At 41.3% G+C, this 17,974-nt stretch overlaps 1 protein-coding gene across 8 annotated transcripts in view; it reads left to right on the top strand.

Annotated features, from left to right (window-relative positions):
- The window catches only part of Unc5d (unc-5 netrin receptor D), a 506,034-nt gene that overhangs the window by 420,784 nt on the left and 67,276 nt on the right, over nucleotides 1-17,974 (top strand). For 4 of the 8 annotated variants that reach the window (XM_076913982.1, XM_076913980.1, XM_076913978.1 and 1 more), the window contains one exon: nucleotides 929-961. The exons of the other annotated variants lie outside the window; for them this stretch is intronic. In XM_076913982.1, coding sequence (XP_076770097.1) covers nucleotides 929-961 — 33 coding nt within the window. The remainder of the gene's footprint in view (nucleotides 1-928; nucleotides 962-17,974) is intronic. 8 annotated transcript variants of the gene reach the window in all.

Below are 17,974 nucleotides of genomic sequence, written 5' to 3'. Positions count from 1 at the left end.
GCCAGACACTCCGTGTGTGCAGGAATCTGTGCAAAGACTTGAATCCTAGCATTCTGAACGAGTTCTATCCTTTCTGCCTTCTACACACACACTGCCTTCTCCAGTGTGGTGGTGTTTGACCTGAGGTGGAGCAGGACGAAAGAGAGGGCTCCTGGGCAAAACAAAGGAAGCCTAGGGCACCATAGTCAGTGAGATTTAGAATTATATGCTGGTGGGTGTCAGACCAAAGAGAGTGCTTAGTGGGGAGGAAGAAAAATCCCAAATGCCTCAGCTGCCTCTGACCTCTGAGATCCAGTTGAGTGCCTTTTCCGTTCACACACACCTCACCAGCTTACTACATATACAGTGACACCTTCTTCATGGAGTAAGACAACACACGGATTAGGAAAAGAGAAAACAAAAAATCCCAAATCCAAATTGCGCACAACACTGCACCCATAGCCCCAGGGAAACGCTCAACAGGCAGTTTGGGAGTTTACATACAGACCATGATTATTGCAAACCAATGCAGGATCCCTTTAAATATTTATTTCCTGGTTCATTTTTCTGTCTTCATGTATAGTGAAATGGCATCTCTTACCTGAGCAGGCTGCTCACTGGACGTTAAAAGGAGCAGGCTGGAAGCTCCCAGCACTTATCATGCAGATAACAATCTAGCAGAAGCAACAGAGGAAAAAAAAAATATGCCAGAAAACTGGAGAGAAAAATATATTCGTAAATAAAATCATCATTATATGAAAGTATTTCAAAAAAAAGACAAATATAAAAATTGGAATGCTAAAGAAAATCATGGGCCCCCATAATCCATATTGCCTGCAAATGGGAGAAAATGTATCATTTATAAAGGTCCATACAAAGTAATACAGGGAATATATCTGCTCCATGTAAATTTATTAAATGCAACTTTCTCTCTCTTTCTTTCTTTTAGATAAAAAACCTCTTCATGAAATAAAACCCCAAAGTAAGTTATTTTTCCTCTTGTGGCTATAATTTATTCTCATATTTGCTGCATTACTGTTGTATTTGTTCAGGAGCCAAACAGAACCAAAGTCCTCTGACAGATCCAGGGCTTTTGGGGCCTCTCCTCATTGAGTTTGAAGTCACATATCAGAGGTTTAAATCAAAAAGAAATATGCACACCCTTCCCCTCCCTCCAAGCAAAAGTAAATCTCTCTTCTTGATTCTTTCTGCCTATAAGTCCATTTCTCCACAAATGTCATCTAGGATTCTTATTTCTGGAGAGATTCATAGCATTAAAATCAATAAATATTTGTCAGTACACACTTGCATGGAAAGCAGCCTTGTAGGCAAAAGCCTGGCTCCTAACCCTTCCAGGAAAAGTCAGGGAAGAAAGGTTCTGGAGAATGTAAACCTAGAGTCTCACCTGCTGGGACATCCATGGTCACTATGTAGATTAGGAGCTAGCCCTCAACAGGGAAATAAATTCAAGCTGAGTGTTGGTGTTGGAGCTGGTGGGCCTTTAGTTCCCTAGCTACAGGCTTGCTTTATGAAGAGGCCTTTGGATTATTTCTGTTTTGCATCCAGGGGATTTAGAGAACAGAACATGTCTTAAATGGTTGGCAGCTGGCCATTTGATTGTGTGGTCCTCAGCTTTGATGGCACTTATGTTAAGCTAGAAACCTTTTAAAAATTACACTCCCAGGCTTTACCTGGGAAAATAAATTAGGAGTGTGTGTGTGTGGGGGGGGAGCAGGGGATCAGAATCCAGAAATCTTTAATTTTCAGAGCTCCCCAAGTGATTTCATTATGCAGCCATGTTGAAAACCATAGCCTTAGCATTCTCCGGGGAGACCAAAACAGAGCAGAATCTTGGAATATGCTGGGACCTTAATAAGCATAGTCGACTTAGGAAAATTAAGAGAATTAGAATCCATGATGATGAATACTCCTAGATCTACATGATATTGTTTTTAAGGAATTACATAAATTTAGAGATAAACAAAACATATTGGTGCTATATATAGGAACATATAATATATATATATATATATATATATATATATATCATGGAATGTGTATGTATGTATGAGGAGCACATGTTGAGGGGAAGAGAAGCTTTTTCAATATGCATACACACACACACACACACACACACACACCTATATATATGAACATATCCTGAGAGTGTAAGCTCTGAGGAGAGAACCATACAGCTGGCATAAATAGCTAAAGTAGACAGACGTCCAGCTGCTTTGGGAACCTGTCTGTGTCTAATTTCTCTCACTTAATACAAGATGAATGGATTTTGATCATTTAAATCTGCAAAATTGGAATTCAAAGTTCTTAGCAAAGTTAATAGCCCTTATTAGTTAACGTCTTTAGAAAAAAATAAAGACCTTAAAAGACAGACAGAAATAGGTACCCAGGGATAGGCATCAGGAGATGTGTGAGGAAAATCCAGACATTTTGTTTCTGCTCCACTATATTGCTGTGGGAAACCAACAGTTCAGAGAGGCCACGAGCTTGCAGTCTAAGAATTCCTCAGTATCTTTATTTACTGCTGCCAGCTGCTTGTAAAGAAACCCTTGGTACCTAGGTAGCAGACTTTTTGTTTCATGCACACTTGCTTTTGAAGACTGAGTTGGGAACAACTTCAGCAGTGTGTGTGTGTGTGTGTGTGTGTGTGTGTGTGCGCATGTATGTTGGCAAGAACACATTGAGGGGAAGAGAAATTTGTCTTTCAATATGCAACCTGTGACTGTGTCTTGACCAGGGTAGCAGCTGGGATGAGTGGACACTCAGCAGCTTCTTAGGCTCATTGGCATCATTCGTATCCCCCCCCCCGGTTTTGTGTACCGTATGACAAGTTCATAGTTGTCATGTGGTGACCAGTGATGAGGATTATTTAGAAACGCATGTGTGTGTGTGTGTTTTTTAAAGATTAATTTCATGCTCAGTTTGTGAGTTCTGTGCCTTTCTAATTTGGTTACATCTGTACTTTCAGCCGTAACTCCCACAGAAGCCATTTCTTTTCTGTAGGGACTCAGTTCATTTTGGCTTGGGGTTCCTGCTACTAAGCACCATGTGTAATTGCTGGATACTGCAGCAGAATAGCTTAAACTATTTTAATTTGTGATTTCTCTAAAAATAAAACTGTACCAGAATCAACCTGATTGCAAAAGGTTCCCAGAGGAATCCAGTCGGGGTTCTGTGAGTTGCATGGTTAAAAGTGCATTATCCAAATTCAGGCTAGCTGTTCAGTGAATGTGGGGCTGAGTTTAAGACGACATGAATCATCACTGATGCAAAATCAAAGTCAATTATGAACATAATTGAGAAACAACCTGTTCCTACATATAGCGATACACACCATCTTCCAAAAGTCCTGGTGGTTGACTCCATCAGTCAGAGGGAATTTTCTACACTGTTCTCGAAAGCAGACAGGCAAAAGAGCTAGCTTTGAATTGCAGGGAGGTACAAAAGAAACTGAAGTCTTAAGATATGTGTTGGCAAGTCATAATGACAAACTGGGGAAAATATGTGCACTGCATAGCTCATGAAAGCACTTATTGTAAATGAGATAATTTAATCAATTACGTTTCCTAATGTACTAAACCGAATGTTTCATTTTCTGCTTCTGCACATCTTAAATTATCTTCAGGTGCTTTATGAGATTTAATCATAGTTAATAGAAACTTCATTACCATCAAATGTGCTTTCAATAAATGTTGTGTAACAATGTCAGGAGGTGCAGTAAAATATAGTAGGTTCTGAATGGCAAGCACGAACCCCCAGAGTCAGACAGAAAAATGGTTGCATTCTAACAATGAGACTCTTTGAAGGCTTGGAGAAAGGGGCTTGCCAAATGGCTGTAACTTCAGAGGGGTGGCTAGATCTGTGCTTTAACCTGAGACATGCACTGCCCTGCTAGGATGCAGCATTACACCAGAATATGGTTCTGGGCTCTTATCTTTCTCCAGCACCCTCCCACATAATTTCTCTCTATATAGAGAAATGAGTACTTGTAGGGCTGGAGGGATGGCTCAGAGGTTAAGAGCACTGGCTGATCCTTAATCAGAGGTCCTAGATTGAGTTTTCGCATCTGCATGATGGATCCCAACAACCTGTAACTCTAGTTTCAGGGCATCAAAGGCCATTTTGTGGCCTCTAAAGGCACTGTTTGCATATAGTGCAGAGACAAATAGAAATAGACAGTCACACATGTAAAATATAAGAAGAGGAGGAGGTGGGGAAAGAGGAGAAGGAGGACAAGGGGGAGGAGGAGGACAAGAAAGAGGAGGAGGAGAAAGAGGAGGAGGAGAAAGAGGAGGAGGAGGAGTAAGAGGAGGAGGAGGAGGAAGAGGAGGAGGAGAAAGAGGAGGAAGAGGAGGAGGAAGAGGAGGAGAAAGATGAGGAAGATGAGGAGGAGGAGTAGGAAGAGGAGGAGGAAGAGAAGGAGGAGGAGGAAGAGGAGGAAGAGAAGGAGGAGGAGGAAGAAGAGAAGGAGGAGGAAGAAGAGAAGGAGGAGGAAGAAGAGAAGGAGGAAGAGGAGGAGAAGGAAGAAGAGGAGAAGGAGGAAGAAGAGAAGGAGGAGTAGCAGGAGGAGGAGGAAGAGCAGGAGGAGGAGGAGGAGGAAGAAGAAGAGAAGGAGGAGGAAGAGAAGGAGGACGAAGAAGAGAAGGAGGAGGAGGAGTAGCAGGAGGAGGAGGAGGAAAGGAATGCTTTCCATGTATGAAGCCAATGACTTTAGCTGTCTAGAAGACACCTGCAGTTGAATATCACCAAATAGCCTTAATTCCAACATTCAACATTCAATTTATCCTTCTCTGTCCTTGTGTTTAGTCCATCAGTCCACCCCCTTTTACTACTTTAGTAAACAGCTGACCATTTAGTCAGTGTCCTGGGTCAAAAAACCTGGACAGGCTCTGTCTTCCTCACCTCCTGTATCCAACCAGCCATCCCTGTCTGCCTCTTCTGTGTTGAAACAAATCTTCAGTTCACTGGTTCCTCTCCATTTCTACCCATTCATTTTCATCCATCTACTCAACAGCCACTTACAAGTCCTCTCTGTGTGCTAAGTTATGTTTTGCTGAGTGGAAAATCTGCCCTAAGCACACGCATTATAGGCTCCATAAAGTTCACAGTTTTACCGAAGAAAGATGGAATAAATATGAATGTCAGAAAGTAGACAGCAATGATGTGACATGTGGTGAAGAGAAATAAAGTAGGGTGAGGGCCTTGAGCGGGCTTTGAGGGAAGGCTGACTTTATTTTTCAATAAAGTATTCAGAAAAAGACTCTGATATAGTTGCTTTTCAGAATAACAGTATACTCAAGATGGCACAGGTCTGGGGTTCCTGGGTGGTGGTTGGACTAACAGGAGATGAAAGCTCTGAAGGGAGAACTTGCTTGCAGGCTCTCTGAGGACCTAAGAAGGCCAGGTTATATAAAGCACAGTTACAAGAGGAGTACTAACTAGTAATGGTGAAGGCCACGAAGGTGAGGTGAGAAGGGAAACTCCATAGCATTGCAAGCCATCATAACGAATTTGACCTTGACTCCAAAGGAAGTGGAAAGCCATGGGGGCTTTTATTCAGAGAAACATGACCTAATATTTTCAAAGATAAAGCATAACTTCAGTGTCAAGTGTAAACCTATAGGGAACCAGAGCAGAAGCAAGGACATCCATTATAATGATCTAGTACAACCGTAATCTGTCATTATGGCTAGGCTCTTAGAATGATCGAGGTTCAAGATGACTGTGGCTCAGACTGGATGGGCAATAACAGTATTGGGGGGGGGGGGAAGGTCATATTTTGAATCCAAGGGTTTGTTGATAGATTGATATGAAAAACAAAGATGTTTTGGGTGGTTCCAAACTTGGGGCTATGCATTATGATGGTGTTACCATTACTAATACTAGGGAAGCATTATGGGTAATTTTGAAAGGAGAGCTCAGAGTTCATTTTGAGAATCCTTTTAGGTGACTAAATGGAGGGTAGAATAGGAAGTCCATGAGCCTGGAAGGCAGAGAAATGTCCTGGCTGGTGATGTGCATTTGGGACTTGTCAGTGCCAAGATGGTATTTAAAGCCAGTAGGTAGAAGGAGGTCAGTGTAAAAAGAACATCAAGAAAGAAGAGCTGAGGATCAGGCCTGAAAGGACAGACATAGTTTAGGTGTAAAGGAGGTCAGAGTCACTGAAGAGAAGACAAACCATAACTGCAGTAGTAAGAGAAGATCCAAAGGGAAAAGAGAAGGATCCCGAGTCTTGGGTAGTATAAATACATAAAATCACATCTGTACTGGTTACATCAAGGTAGAACCAAAACTGTCTAAGGGACAAAGGGAACAAGCAGTAAGGAGGGAGAAAGACAGACAGAAAGAAAAAGACAGAAAGGAAAGAAGAACAGAGGGAGGGAGGGAGGGAGGGAAGGAGGGAAGGTTGGTTGGTTTGGGGGAGAACTATCCAAAGGGTACTGTGTACATGCATGAAAGCAGCCTTGTAAAATCCCACATAATTAAAATAAAACTGGGGCTGTGGGCAACAAAGGCAAGCTGTCTTCTCAGGAGGGATTTTTCACATCTTCCAGTACCTGATGTAGCCTTAAGTCAGTTAGGCTGAGCTTTTTGGAACTTACATTCTCAGCAGATCTCCTGCCTGTTTAAGCCTCTTCAGGAGCTCACTGGTGCTCCCCGAGGCACAGCAGCTTCTCTTGACCAGTTTAACCATCTGCTGTTTGGCTTTCCGGCACATACCACAGCCGTACCCCTTCAGTGAAGCAAAGCACAGAGTACTTATTGCCATTTGGGCTCAGCAGTGCCTTATATTTTTATTATTTGTACTTTAAAAATTTCTCTCCACCTAACTCTTAATGTGTTTAATAGATCTTTCCTCAATTTTTCTGCATAAAGGCTACTTCTGTAAGACTTTTAATCCCCATAGGCCTAGGTTAGTTACCTCTAGAATTCTCCTAGAATTTAACTATCCCTCTCTTTCTACTGTATTTTCATCACATTAATGCTGTTCCTCAGCCTTATAATATATCTGGTATTTAAATATAATTTATGGGGAGCTGGAAGATGGCTCAGCAATTAAGAGCACTGTTAATTCTTCCAAAGGACCCAGGTTCAATTCCCAGCACACACATGGCAGCTCACAACCAGTACCTCCAGTTCCAGGGGATATGACAAACACACACACACACACACACACACACAGAGAGAGAGAGAGAGACATGCAGGTAAAATACCAATGCAAATGAAAATTAATGTTTTTTTAAATTACATTAAAATTATATTATTTATATTTTATTTTGTTGATGTTTGCATTCATTTTAATTAAGATAACTATGCCCACTAGGGCACAGACAATGTATCAGCAGCCACATCCTCAGAGAAAAATGATTATCACTCACTCAGCTGTCATCAAATGCCAATACCCATCTACCAAGTGTGGAACTTCAGGGACCCCTCCCAAATCCATGCTGGAACTTTAACTAGTTTGATCTTAGGCAGATTTTGTGCAGGTGACCAACAGCTACTGTGAGTTGCTGTGTGCAAAATCTGTGTCATATCTAGAAGTCAGCTTTCTTCTCTATTTATCAGCTTTTACATTTTTTCCTAGCCTCCCTTCTGCCATGTTTCTGAGCCTTAGATAGGTGTGTGGATTGATGTATATTGTTCATCCACAGGTTGGCATGTTGAACTGTTATGCATCTTTGTATTAATGGCAACCCACTCCCCCTACCGCCTCAAAGTTTCCTTGATCATAGCTGAGAGCAAAGCAATAGAATGGTTACCAGCATAAATATTTGGAAGGCAGTTTGACAACATGATCATCTAGTAAAACAACAGTAATAAGTTTCCTCCTAGGGTCTAGGGCCTCCCCAAACATGGGCTTTGGACCAGCTTTACAGTAGCAGGCATGAAATCCCTCCTGTGGTGTGGGCCCTTTATCCAATCGGAAAGCAGTCAGTTGCCTCCATAACCATCATGCCACTATTACTCCAGTAGGCTCATCTTACCGGGAAGGCAATGGATTTACTCCTCAGAAGCCTACCCAGAACCTTCTGGCACAGTATAAGTGAGCCATCAGACAGAGAGCTTCCTGGTTGATTAAGACTAAATTCTTTATATATTGCATCCAAAGTAAATGATGTCTTCAGCAGTAGAGATTTACATACTAGCAATAGTTTGTGCTATTTAGGTGCCCATAGGGGTCTCCCTGACCAATAACAGATAGGAAGAAAACCGTGTTACTGGCCCTAATGTTTTTATTTAAAACCATGTCTTCTGTCAGGAGGAAACTCATGTAGGGGACTTTTATTCAAATACACACATGCACATACACACAAATACATGCATACATATGCACATACTCACACATATATAACCATAGTATTTTAATTATCATACAAACTAGTAGAATTCCATAAGGCTTCCTCATATACCCTTAGCTTTCGCTAATCCACTCCCTAAATTTTTTTGATTTGAAACCTGGTCTCACTGTGTAGCTCATGCTAGCCTGGAACTCAGGAAGCCTGCCTTAGCTTCTTGGTTGGTTGCTAGAATTACAAATGAGTGCCAATATAGAGTTGTATTTATCATTTTCTTTTTTTTGCCTTTACAATATTAGCACATTCAAAAGACCATTTGTTTTGTTGAGTTATTGTTTTGAGCCTTCCTATTAATTCTTCACTGAGTATTTTGTTGCTGAAGTGCAAAATTAAGAATTTTGTTTCTAGGTAACCAAATGTATTCATTCATGCAGTAGGTATTTGTGATATATAAATAGTTGTGGCTTGGTGAAATGTAAAGGAAGAATCAGAAGTGTATTCCCCTTACAATGTAATACAAGATGAAAGATGGGGGCTTCGAGGAAAAGGAAAGGAAGAAGGTTGAAGAATCACCTACCTACTCTACAGTGGGACACAGCCCACATACGTATATCCTGAAATAATTCCTACCAGATAATGCTGTGAATGCATACCTGAGGTCTGGAAACTAGAATCCTCTTGTTTTTACTGAAGAAATTTCTGTCCCATGTTGTCAGTCCACAGTGCATTGCCTTGCAGAGTTTACCAGCTAGGCAACTACTCAGAAGATGGAAGCTTAGTGCTTGCTCACATGGGCTCAGTACATGGCCATCCTGCCTCAGGCAGTAGACATGAATAGCCCTTTCAACTGTCAGAATGGTCATGAGCCCATTCCTTTAAACCTCAGCAGGTCCCTGGGCCCTTGTAAGCTAGCACAAGGCTCCTAGCTCTCTGGTGCTATTCTTCCAGCTACACTCTGAAACACTTTCTCCCTTATTTTGGCCATCATTTTTCCTCATCCCGTGCTGATGCTTGTCAATTACATAAGTACAGCACTTTCCACAAATTGCATGATTTGCTTTGTCCTTCACAATCCTTCTTCCTCTAAATCAATTCAGCACATATATGTGTGCAACATTTGTAATTTTCCTAGCATTTTCAACTTTTTTTTAACTATCTGATTTCTAGCCTTTATAAGTGTATGCTTTTTCTTACTACCATTTTCAATGATTTCCGTGGCTCTGTCCTTAATGGAAATAATGGGATTTTGTTCATTAAGTACCTCAGAACTGAGCAAAGACAACGGAGAACAGGTGATAGATCGGTGTGTTCTATGGCACCAGCATAGCACCAGGGTACTGACTGCAACTGTGAATTGCACTCCTTCCCCTGTGCACTGAGATTTATAGAGTTGATGTCTCCAGTGGTCAGAAGGATGTCAAAGGGCAACATTCAAATCACACTCTTCAGTCTCTTTTACCTTGTCTTTCCCCCATTACTAAAAAGCACAGTACTTTTGCTGTTCAAAAACTAGAATTGCCAACTAAAATTCAGGACCACAAAACCACTTACTTAAATTTGAACTTCGGGTAAACGCTTCATAAATAAATAAGTTTTAGCATAAATATATTGGAGGTGGTAGGCGGAAAACACCTCTGCAAAAATTGTTCATTATTGAACTTAAAAATTTAAATTTACTTCTATATTTTTGAGGTAGGGTCTCAAAGACATAATCCTAGCTGGCCTAGAACTCACTATGTAAGAGCAGGCTGTCCTTGCACTCAGAGAGATCCATCTGTCTCAGTGTCCTGGGATTAAAGACATACTTCATACAGCTAGTTCTGTAATGTTTTTCATTACATCTAGCATCCGTGCTTAGAGGAGAATGGACACATGCCTAAATATTCATAAATGATATGGTCCTTATTGCCGGTCTCAGAAGACCAGGGAGGACTAAAATATGCATTATAGAAGAGACTCTTTGTTTAAGAATGAAAAGTAGGAGGAAAAACTCCTAAGATTTGATGCAAGTAGGATGCCTGTGAGGAAGAGTGGGTGAAAGGTGTTGCAATACCAGATGGGGCAGAACACTACAGGGTTTCCATCAGGGAATAGACTCAGTACAAAGAAGCCAGCAATTGGAAGGTCTGCAAGTGGCAATTTCAGAATGGTGTTTTATGTTCTTGTGTGATCAAAGACTGGGGCAGGGGGTGGGGGTCCCAGGCAAACGAGCTTGGGTGAAGCAGGCATTAGAAAAGTTGTCTTTCAATGAAAATAGGTAAACAGACAGTACAGACTCATTAAGACATGTGCAAGAAAGCAAATAATTAAGTAAGCTAAACAAAACCAAAGTTGATTCTTGTATCTTAAGCCTGGTCACTGGTAGTGTCATTACCAGAAAAAGAGAACTTATGAGGGAAAAAAATGTCCAAAGATGACAAATCAGATGACAAATGAGAGCCCTCAGGCCACAGTGCAGGTAATTGTGTCCAGCAAACAAGAAGACATGAGTGTGGGTCTTCTAAGAAGATTGACAGATCTTTACCTGAGACTAGACAGGACAAGGGGTAGTTGACACTGTCTGTATGTGAGTGATTATCCAATTAGAGGAACTGAAAAGGGAAAGCAGGCCAATAATGGAATGTTATAGCCTGTACTTACAACCAGGGGAATACAGGTTCTTTGCTAAACAGCAAGAGGGGAACAGGTAAGAAAAGCAGGTGAGTCAAGTTGAAGGGTTATGCACTCAGTGACGGGTCTCTGATAGCTTTGTCTTACTGCAGAGCCATAGGAAAGACAAAGATCCTCACTGCTGATGAAAAGACAGATGAGTTTCCGTGAAATGGGGCTGTGGGTGGGTACAGACACAAAAGGGTAAGAGACATGACATGATAAGGCAGAGGGACTTGGTTTCGAAAGTTATCATCCAGCCTGCCTATCAGCTAGGCAGACATGATAAAGGATGCCAAGTAAATTCTGATAAGGAGCTATGGGTTAGATACCTCGAATTCTGGAAAACGAGAAAATATAGACACGTATAGATTATATGGAGCCTTTAGGGTAAAGAACAAGAAAGATAAGTGAATAATGGGCATTTACACTCCTTTCCCTGGAGGGACTCAAGAGGTACTATGTCATGGTTACTTAAGGATAAGGAAGTGGACAAAACATTTTCCATGCATTATGGAACTATTTATACTCCTAAAGCTTTTTCTAGTTTTGTACATGTGTTAGTTTCACTAAAACAAAACCAAAAAACAAACAGGAAAACAGTGACTAGAAATAACCAGTCAATGGCATTGAGAAGCATGCATTAACAGATGCTTAATGTTTTAAATACTTGAAATATTACAAATAAAGAAGTAAGAACTCAGGGGAATGAAGAATAGAAGGTGTATCTGAGAAGTTGGTCAGAATGAGATGAGGGAGGGATTTGTACAGAGGGGAATACAGGAGTAAGACTCTACCATAGGCAGGAGGAAGATGCAAGGTTAAAAGAATAAACATGGAGCCATATCCCTGTAAAGACAGGAAGGGGTTACAACAGAACAAGCCTGCCTAGGAAGGGGAAAAGAAAACACATACAGAGATGTTTTTAGTGGTATAGGAGTTCACATAGGATTGCCTTTGTGTTCTCAACAAGAAGGAAAATAGAAGAGAATTAGGGTTCTTATAGAAAGAGGAAGACTATAGTGACTGTCGCAGTGTTGGTGTTATCTGGCCAGGAACGTGACATGAGTAACATGATGGTAGAGCTGCTAGGAAGACCCTGGGGAGCTTGCACAGCATCCCGGGTCTGATGTTAGCCAGCAGAGATGTAACTTCCTCTAATATAGTGGGGCAGAGTCACTTGGACACCTATGTAGAAAAGAGGAGATGTGAGGAAGGAACACAGTAATGCAGGTAAACAGAAACTAAAGGCTGCTGTATGCTCAGACCTGGGCTTGGCTCTTTTCTAATTATGAACCCATAGGTAAGGGACTAGTTCCCTAAGCTTGTGTCACTGAGTGCTGGTTTCTGCATAGTCCCTTCTATCTAGAGCAGTGTTCTCAACTTGTGGGTTGCAACCCCTTTTGTAGGTCACATATCAGGTGTTCTGTATATCTGATGTTTATATTATGATTCATAACAGTCACAAAGTCACAGTTATGAAGTAGCAATGAAAAAAGAATTTATGGTTGGGGTCACCACACTATAAGGACCTGTATTAAAGGGTCACAGCTTTAGGAAGGCTGAGAACCACTGATCTTAAGGGAGGCAGGCAGTAAAATCAGGACAAAAGTAAGTGGGTAGGAAGCATGACTAAATCATGACACTGGAGATAGACCACATGGCATTCATTCTCAACTCTACCATTGACTGATCACAAGGCTTGGCGCAAGCAGGTCATCCTTTTCTTATTTTGACTGATACACCTAAGAAAGGACAGTTGCCCTTGGCATTAATGCTAAGTATAAAACACTAGCATAATGCCTGGTATACAGTGAGCACTGTTGGACACTTTACTATACTGCTGTTAATTACAACGAAAATCAGCAGCTACAATATCAAGAATGAGGCCTTCAAAGATGGAGAACTTGAAAAGTGGAGACATTGATTGGCGGCTAAGAGGTCAGGAGTCGCCAAGAATTGCAAAGTGTAAATAACTAACATCGATTACCGTGGTTGATCATCGCTGACCATTTCAGAGTTATTTTTTTTTCTGACAAGTTAAAGGAAATTCTTATTGCTTCTTGGTAACAGCAAGGATACACAGAGCTTCCAGAAACTTGGGAAATGTTCTACTAGGTCTGTGTGCCAATGGCACTGGCCCCACATAAGCTGCCTACTGGGTTGGCAGTTGGTTGACTTTCTGTGGGATTCTGGCTCAGCAGTTAGCTTTTGTGTCTTCCATTTGTTTCCCTTCTTCCTGGCTTCTCCTCCTGAATATTTTTTCTTTAAATGTAGATTCCTTAGAAGTTCACTGCCGCTTTCATTACCATTCAAGTTTGTTTACCTTATTTTCTCCAATGAAAACGGTGGTCATTCTAGGACACACTAGGAGATGAAACAGAATACCATGTTTAAAAAGGTATCCATCATGCTCTTATACTAATTCAATATAGCTTGGGTCATGAGGATAGGTTCTAGTCTGCTATACATTAAATATGAGGTATGTTCAATGTATAACATGTGAATAGAGATAACGTTTCATCAGTAAGAAGAACTAATATGCCTTTCACATTGGAGTCTGGGAAACATGGGGCAGACCAAGTAAACAGCCAGGGCTTAAGTCATTAGGGATATTGGTTACTATAAATGCCTAGAAAGGGCGGTCATTCATAAATTTATTAATATGAAGGGGATTTGAAAGGTCAGTTAGTAATTTTCAGCTAACCCTGATTTAAGGGGGAAAAAACTAAACTAAACTAAACTAAAATAACTACAGACTGTTAAAGGTACTGCTGGTTTTTAGAGACTTCCTGAAAGGAAATTTCACAATCTACCTCAAATATAGATTTTATTTTAACATCCTTCATTGTAGGAAAGGTCATTTTAATATCCCACCGGACAACCCATTGCTTTACTAAAAGGCCTTTCTATCTCATCCTATAATATCTAAAGATATGACAGAAGACTTAGTGTACTATTTTCCTCCTAAATGGACAGTCATTGAGTGCTTACTGGGGACCTAGTCTCTTCTTGAAATAGCCTCTTACACATTGTATCACCAAGAACAAATGCTGCCCTTTCCTTTCCAAGACTGCATTTCCCACTTCCACATTTATGTTTGAACATGCCTCTGTGGGTGCTTTTCACTGCATACATACATTCCTCCATACATACTCTTTCTTTGGAACCTGGAGATAACAGGTTTCTCAGTCAGGAATTTTGGCTGTTTTTTTTTTGTTGTTGTTGTTGTTGTTGTTGCTTTGTCTATAGATGTAGATTATACATAACTTCTTTTGTTCTCGGATATGCTGGCGCCTTCCATGCTATGCCTAAAGCTTTCATGAGTTTTAGTAAAAGGAAGGTAGGAATGAAGAGAACAGGAAAGACAACAGGAACACAATGGTATGCAAAGCCCTGCTTATGAAATACAAAGGTATGGAGGCGTCCTATGCCCACAAAGGCAGAGTAGCCCTGCTCAAGCCAATGCTTTTGTTCAGAATTCCTTTGAGTCAACAAATCAGCAGTCCTGCATCTGTGAGAAAACGGATAGTTATAAACACACCTGCACAAATGGAAATGGAAAGAAATTTCTTGAAGCAGAGATTTAAAAATCACCCCAAAACTTTAGTTTATTGAACACTTTGCTTCTTCAGTTTAAGAGCAGGCAAGCAAGCAATAAATAATTCCACACAATGACTAGCAAGGTACCATGAAAAAGGACAGAGACAATACTGCTTCTAAGGTGTATGAAGTTGTTAGGAAGGACAACCCAACTATTATTCAAATAATTATCAATTAAAAGTACAGTCCAAAATGCATTTGGAGAACTATGAGCCCTCTAAGTTCTAAAACTCATAGGTATGCAAAGTTGGCTGTACCACCCAGGACAGAGTCACTCAAGAGAGAAGGGCCTTAAGCTGGCACTTGGCAGGTGAGTAAATAAAGATGAACTGCTACAGACGGATGCCTAGATATTACACTGACCACTGTACAGAGTCTTCTGTTAGCAGCATCAACCTGAAAAGTCAGTCAAGAACAGTTGAATGTAGATGTGGAGGCAGCTACAGTTCCTGGGAAGTGACTTGCTATGCTGTGCAATCATTCCCCCCCCCCCCCCCCCAGCTAAGTCAATGCCCTCTGCATGAGTGTCCCCTTGACTGTATACTGTTGCATGTGTAGCTGTAACACAGACAGACAGACATACACATATAACCTGCTCCTTCTGCTAGGAAGCCAACATAGAAAACATGGAATGAAACCTTTGGTCCTTATGAGCTCAGTTCTGAACACAAAAAGACAGTCTCTATTACCTAGCCTGAAATCTACAGGGGAAGCCACTTTATACTCTTGGAAATATGAGAAGGCAGGTGGTAGAGGGGGAATAATAATACTTAGCACAAAGAGGTAGGTAAAGAAGAGAAGACAGCAGTGAAAAGGGAAAAGGAAAGTACGAAGGTTCAACTTTCACAGAATTTGAACCTTGAGTATGGCTGTTGAGTTAAACCTCTTGAGGTAAATGGTGTTGAGTAGTTATATGTGATATTAAAGCTGAGCCCGAAATACATATAACTACTCAAAGCCGCTGGGTGAGGCCCATTGCCTGGCTTTTAGACAATAACTGATTGAGAAGGATTTGAGCTCCATGCAAACTCATGACGATATCATCCCTAACAAGATGCAATCAGTATATGCTGTACATTGAGACTCCCAGGTTATTCCTGTGAAATACATACCACTTTGTTCCCCTTTCTATAGAAATCTCCCCACAGGAGCTGCTGCCTTTTCTAGGGATTATAGTAAACTTTATAGGGACCAGTGTTCACCTGCAAATCTAGCTGCCTTCTGTCCCCACCCTAGCCAAAGGCCCCTAGTATTTTTAAGAATTTATTTTTCTTTTTTAGAGTTTTTTTTTTTTGTTTTTTTTTTTGTTGTTGTTGTTTTTTGTTTTTTGTCTTTTGAGACAGGGTTTCTCTGTGTAGCCCTGGCTGTCCTGGAACTCACTCTGACTCACTCTGTAGACCAGGCTGGCCTCAAACTCAGCAATCTGTCTGCCTCTGCCTCCCAAAGGCTGGGATTAAAGGCATGCTCCACCACTGCCTGGCTAGGAATTTATTATTCTTTTATACTATGTTTACATGTGTGTCTTTGTGTTGGTTTGTCCATGTGAGTGTGTAGGGGCCCACAGAGGCCAGAAGAGGGTATCAGGTGCTCCAGAGCTGGAGTTACAGGTGGTGTGAGCTGCCCCATATGAGTGCTGAAAACAACTGCCTGGGTCCTCTGCAGGAGTGTTTTTAAGCACTGAGCCATCTCTCTGCTACCTCTACCCATTTAAAACGTTTTTAATTTAATATTTTGTTCTTATGACTTGAGTCAAATGCTTGTGACCATTTTCCTGGGAGAGGAAATACGATGAGCAATTTGCCCAGCATTAATCCAAAGGAAAAGGCTCCAGAGTGATGATGATCCCTCTGGTTACTTGTGTAAGTAACTCTGATCACTTCTGGACCAAAATGGGAATCTGGAAAGGGAGGGCAGCTTTCTCTTGCCTCCATGATGTGTCTCACTGTGCTAATGCCCAGCAATTTCCATTTTGAGTTCAGGCATTTTTGCTTTGGTAACCTTACCTCCACCACCACCATCCCACCCCCCTACCTCACTCCCCTTTGTCCCCTCCTGTCCTTCCTGGTTATGTGCTTGGGCCACTAAGAATGTATTTGCCTCTGCTTTACAATCTCAGCAATAGAAGCAGCTACAGTAAGTGCATAGCCAGGCTGTTTCCCTACATGTGTTCCTTTGCTAAGAAGGTGTGTACGCCCCCAGAAGCACCTTTTCAATGGTGGTATCATCGCTCAGCAATTCCCAAGGAAGGAAAAAGAGCCAACTGGTCTCAATCCAAAGTCGGCTCACCGTTTGCTGGTGTCCTGGTGTGATGTGTCTGCTGTTCTCAGTGTGCTTTCTGCCCTGAGTCTGATTCTTCCCTCCAAGGAAACACAGGGATGGGAGCATAAGCAGGTTGGTGAACACCCCGTTTCTCCGGTAGACAGGCAGAAATGGAAATTCTGCACTGGAGATCTGGTTCATTGTGCTTACTGTCTGGGTGGTGAGAACAGAAGGTTTGTCATCCCCCATCAGACTATCCTAGATTAGAACTAAGCTCTATATCATACCCCGCTGCATGGCACATCTTGACGATGCTCTGCTTATTAAATGTGTCTATGGAACTTCTGACCTTTCAGCTCTGACTCCTGATAGCTGTCCTCCTTGCCTGCAGTTTTTATGTGTTTACTGCACTGTTGCTGGTTTGGTTCTGCTTGATCTCCTTATCCACTCTTTAATTTGGTAACACCTTATTTTATGGCCCACTACCTTGGTTGAAAATAAACTCAGTCTATATTTGTGTGGCTTGCTTTACCCACTTAATAAATAAAATTTTAGGGTGTGGGAAATGCATAGTAAGTGTTATGCAATTACAAGGCAAATATATGATGTGTTTTTATCCCCTCAGACCAACACTGGGTGTCAGAATTATTATTTTGGACCCATTCCATGTACTTACCATATAATCTGTTGGAAAACTAATTATGTAGTTAGTTCTTGCCACCTTCTTTTGCCATACACTTTAAGATGACACCTCTTTTAGGATTAGCTGGTTTCAGATAACTCCTCTAGGTTGAAGTATAATAGCCATTATCAATCTGCTTCTGGGATGAACCACACCTGATACGTATCTGAAAAAGAATGGGAATTCAGCTGCAGTATATCCTGGGGGGTGGGGAGACATCCACATCCTAAAATTAAACTAACGGTTTTATTTTTGCTTTGCCCATGCATTCAATAGGATGGAGTAGGAGAGGTATGGGAGAAACAGCATGTGCCCCTGAGAGAACAGACCCCTAACAATAAAGTGGTAGAGTCTAATAATTGCATTGCTATCAGAAAACATTGACCATGGATGGACACAAGAGCCCTTGGCAACCAAGATATTCATATTTCACATAAGCATTGCTTTCATAATGATTGCATATGCTAAACCAACATTATTACTG

The sequence above is a fragment of the Arvicanthis niloticus genome, chromosome 16 (genome assembly GCF_011762505.2).
Source record: "Arvicanthis niloticus isolate mArvNil1 chromosome 16, mArvNil1.pat.X, whole genome shotgun sequence".
Taxonomy (NCBI): domain Eukaryota; kingdom Metazoa; phylum Chordata; class Mammalia; order Rodentia; family Muridae; genus Arvicanthis; species Arvicanthis niloticus.
Note: the sequence above shows the minus strand (reverse complement) of the source record. Positions and strands in the feature narration are given on the sequence as shown.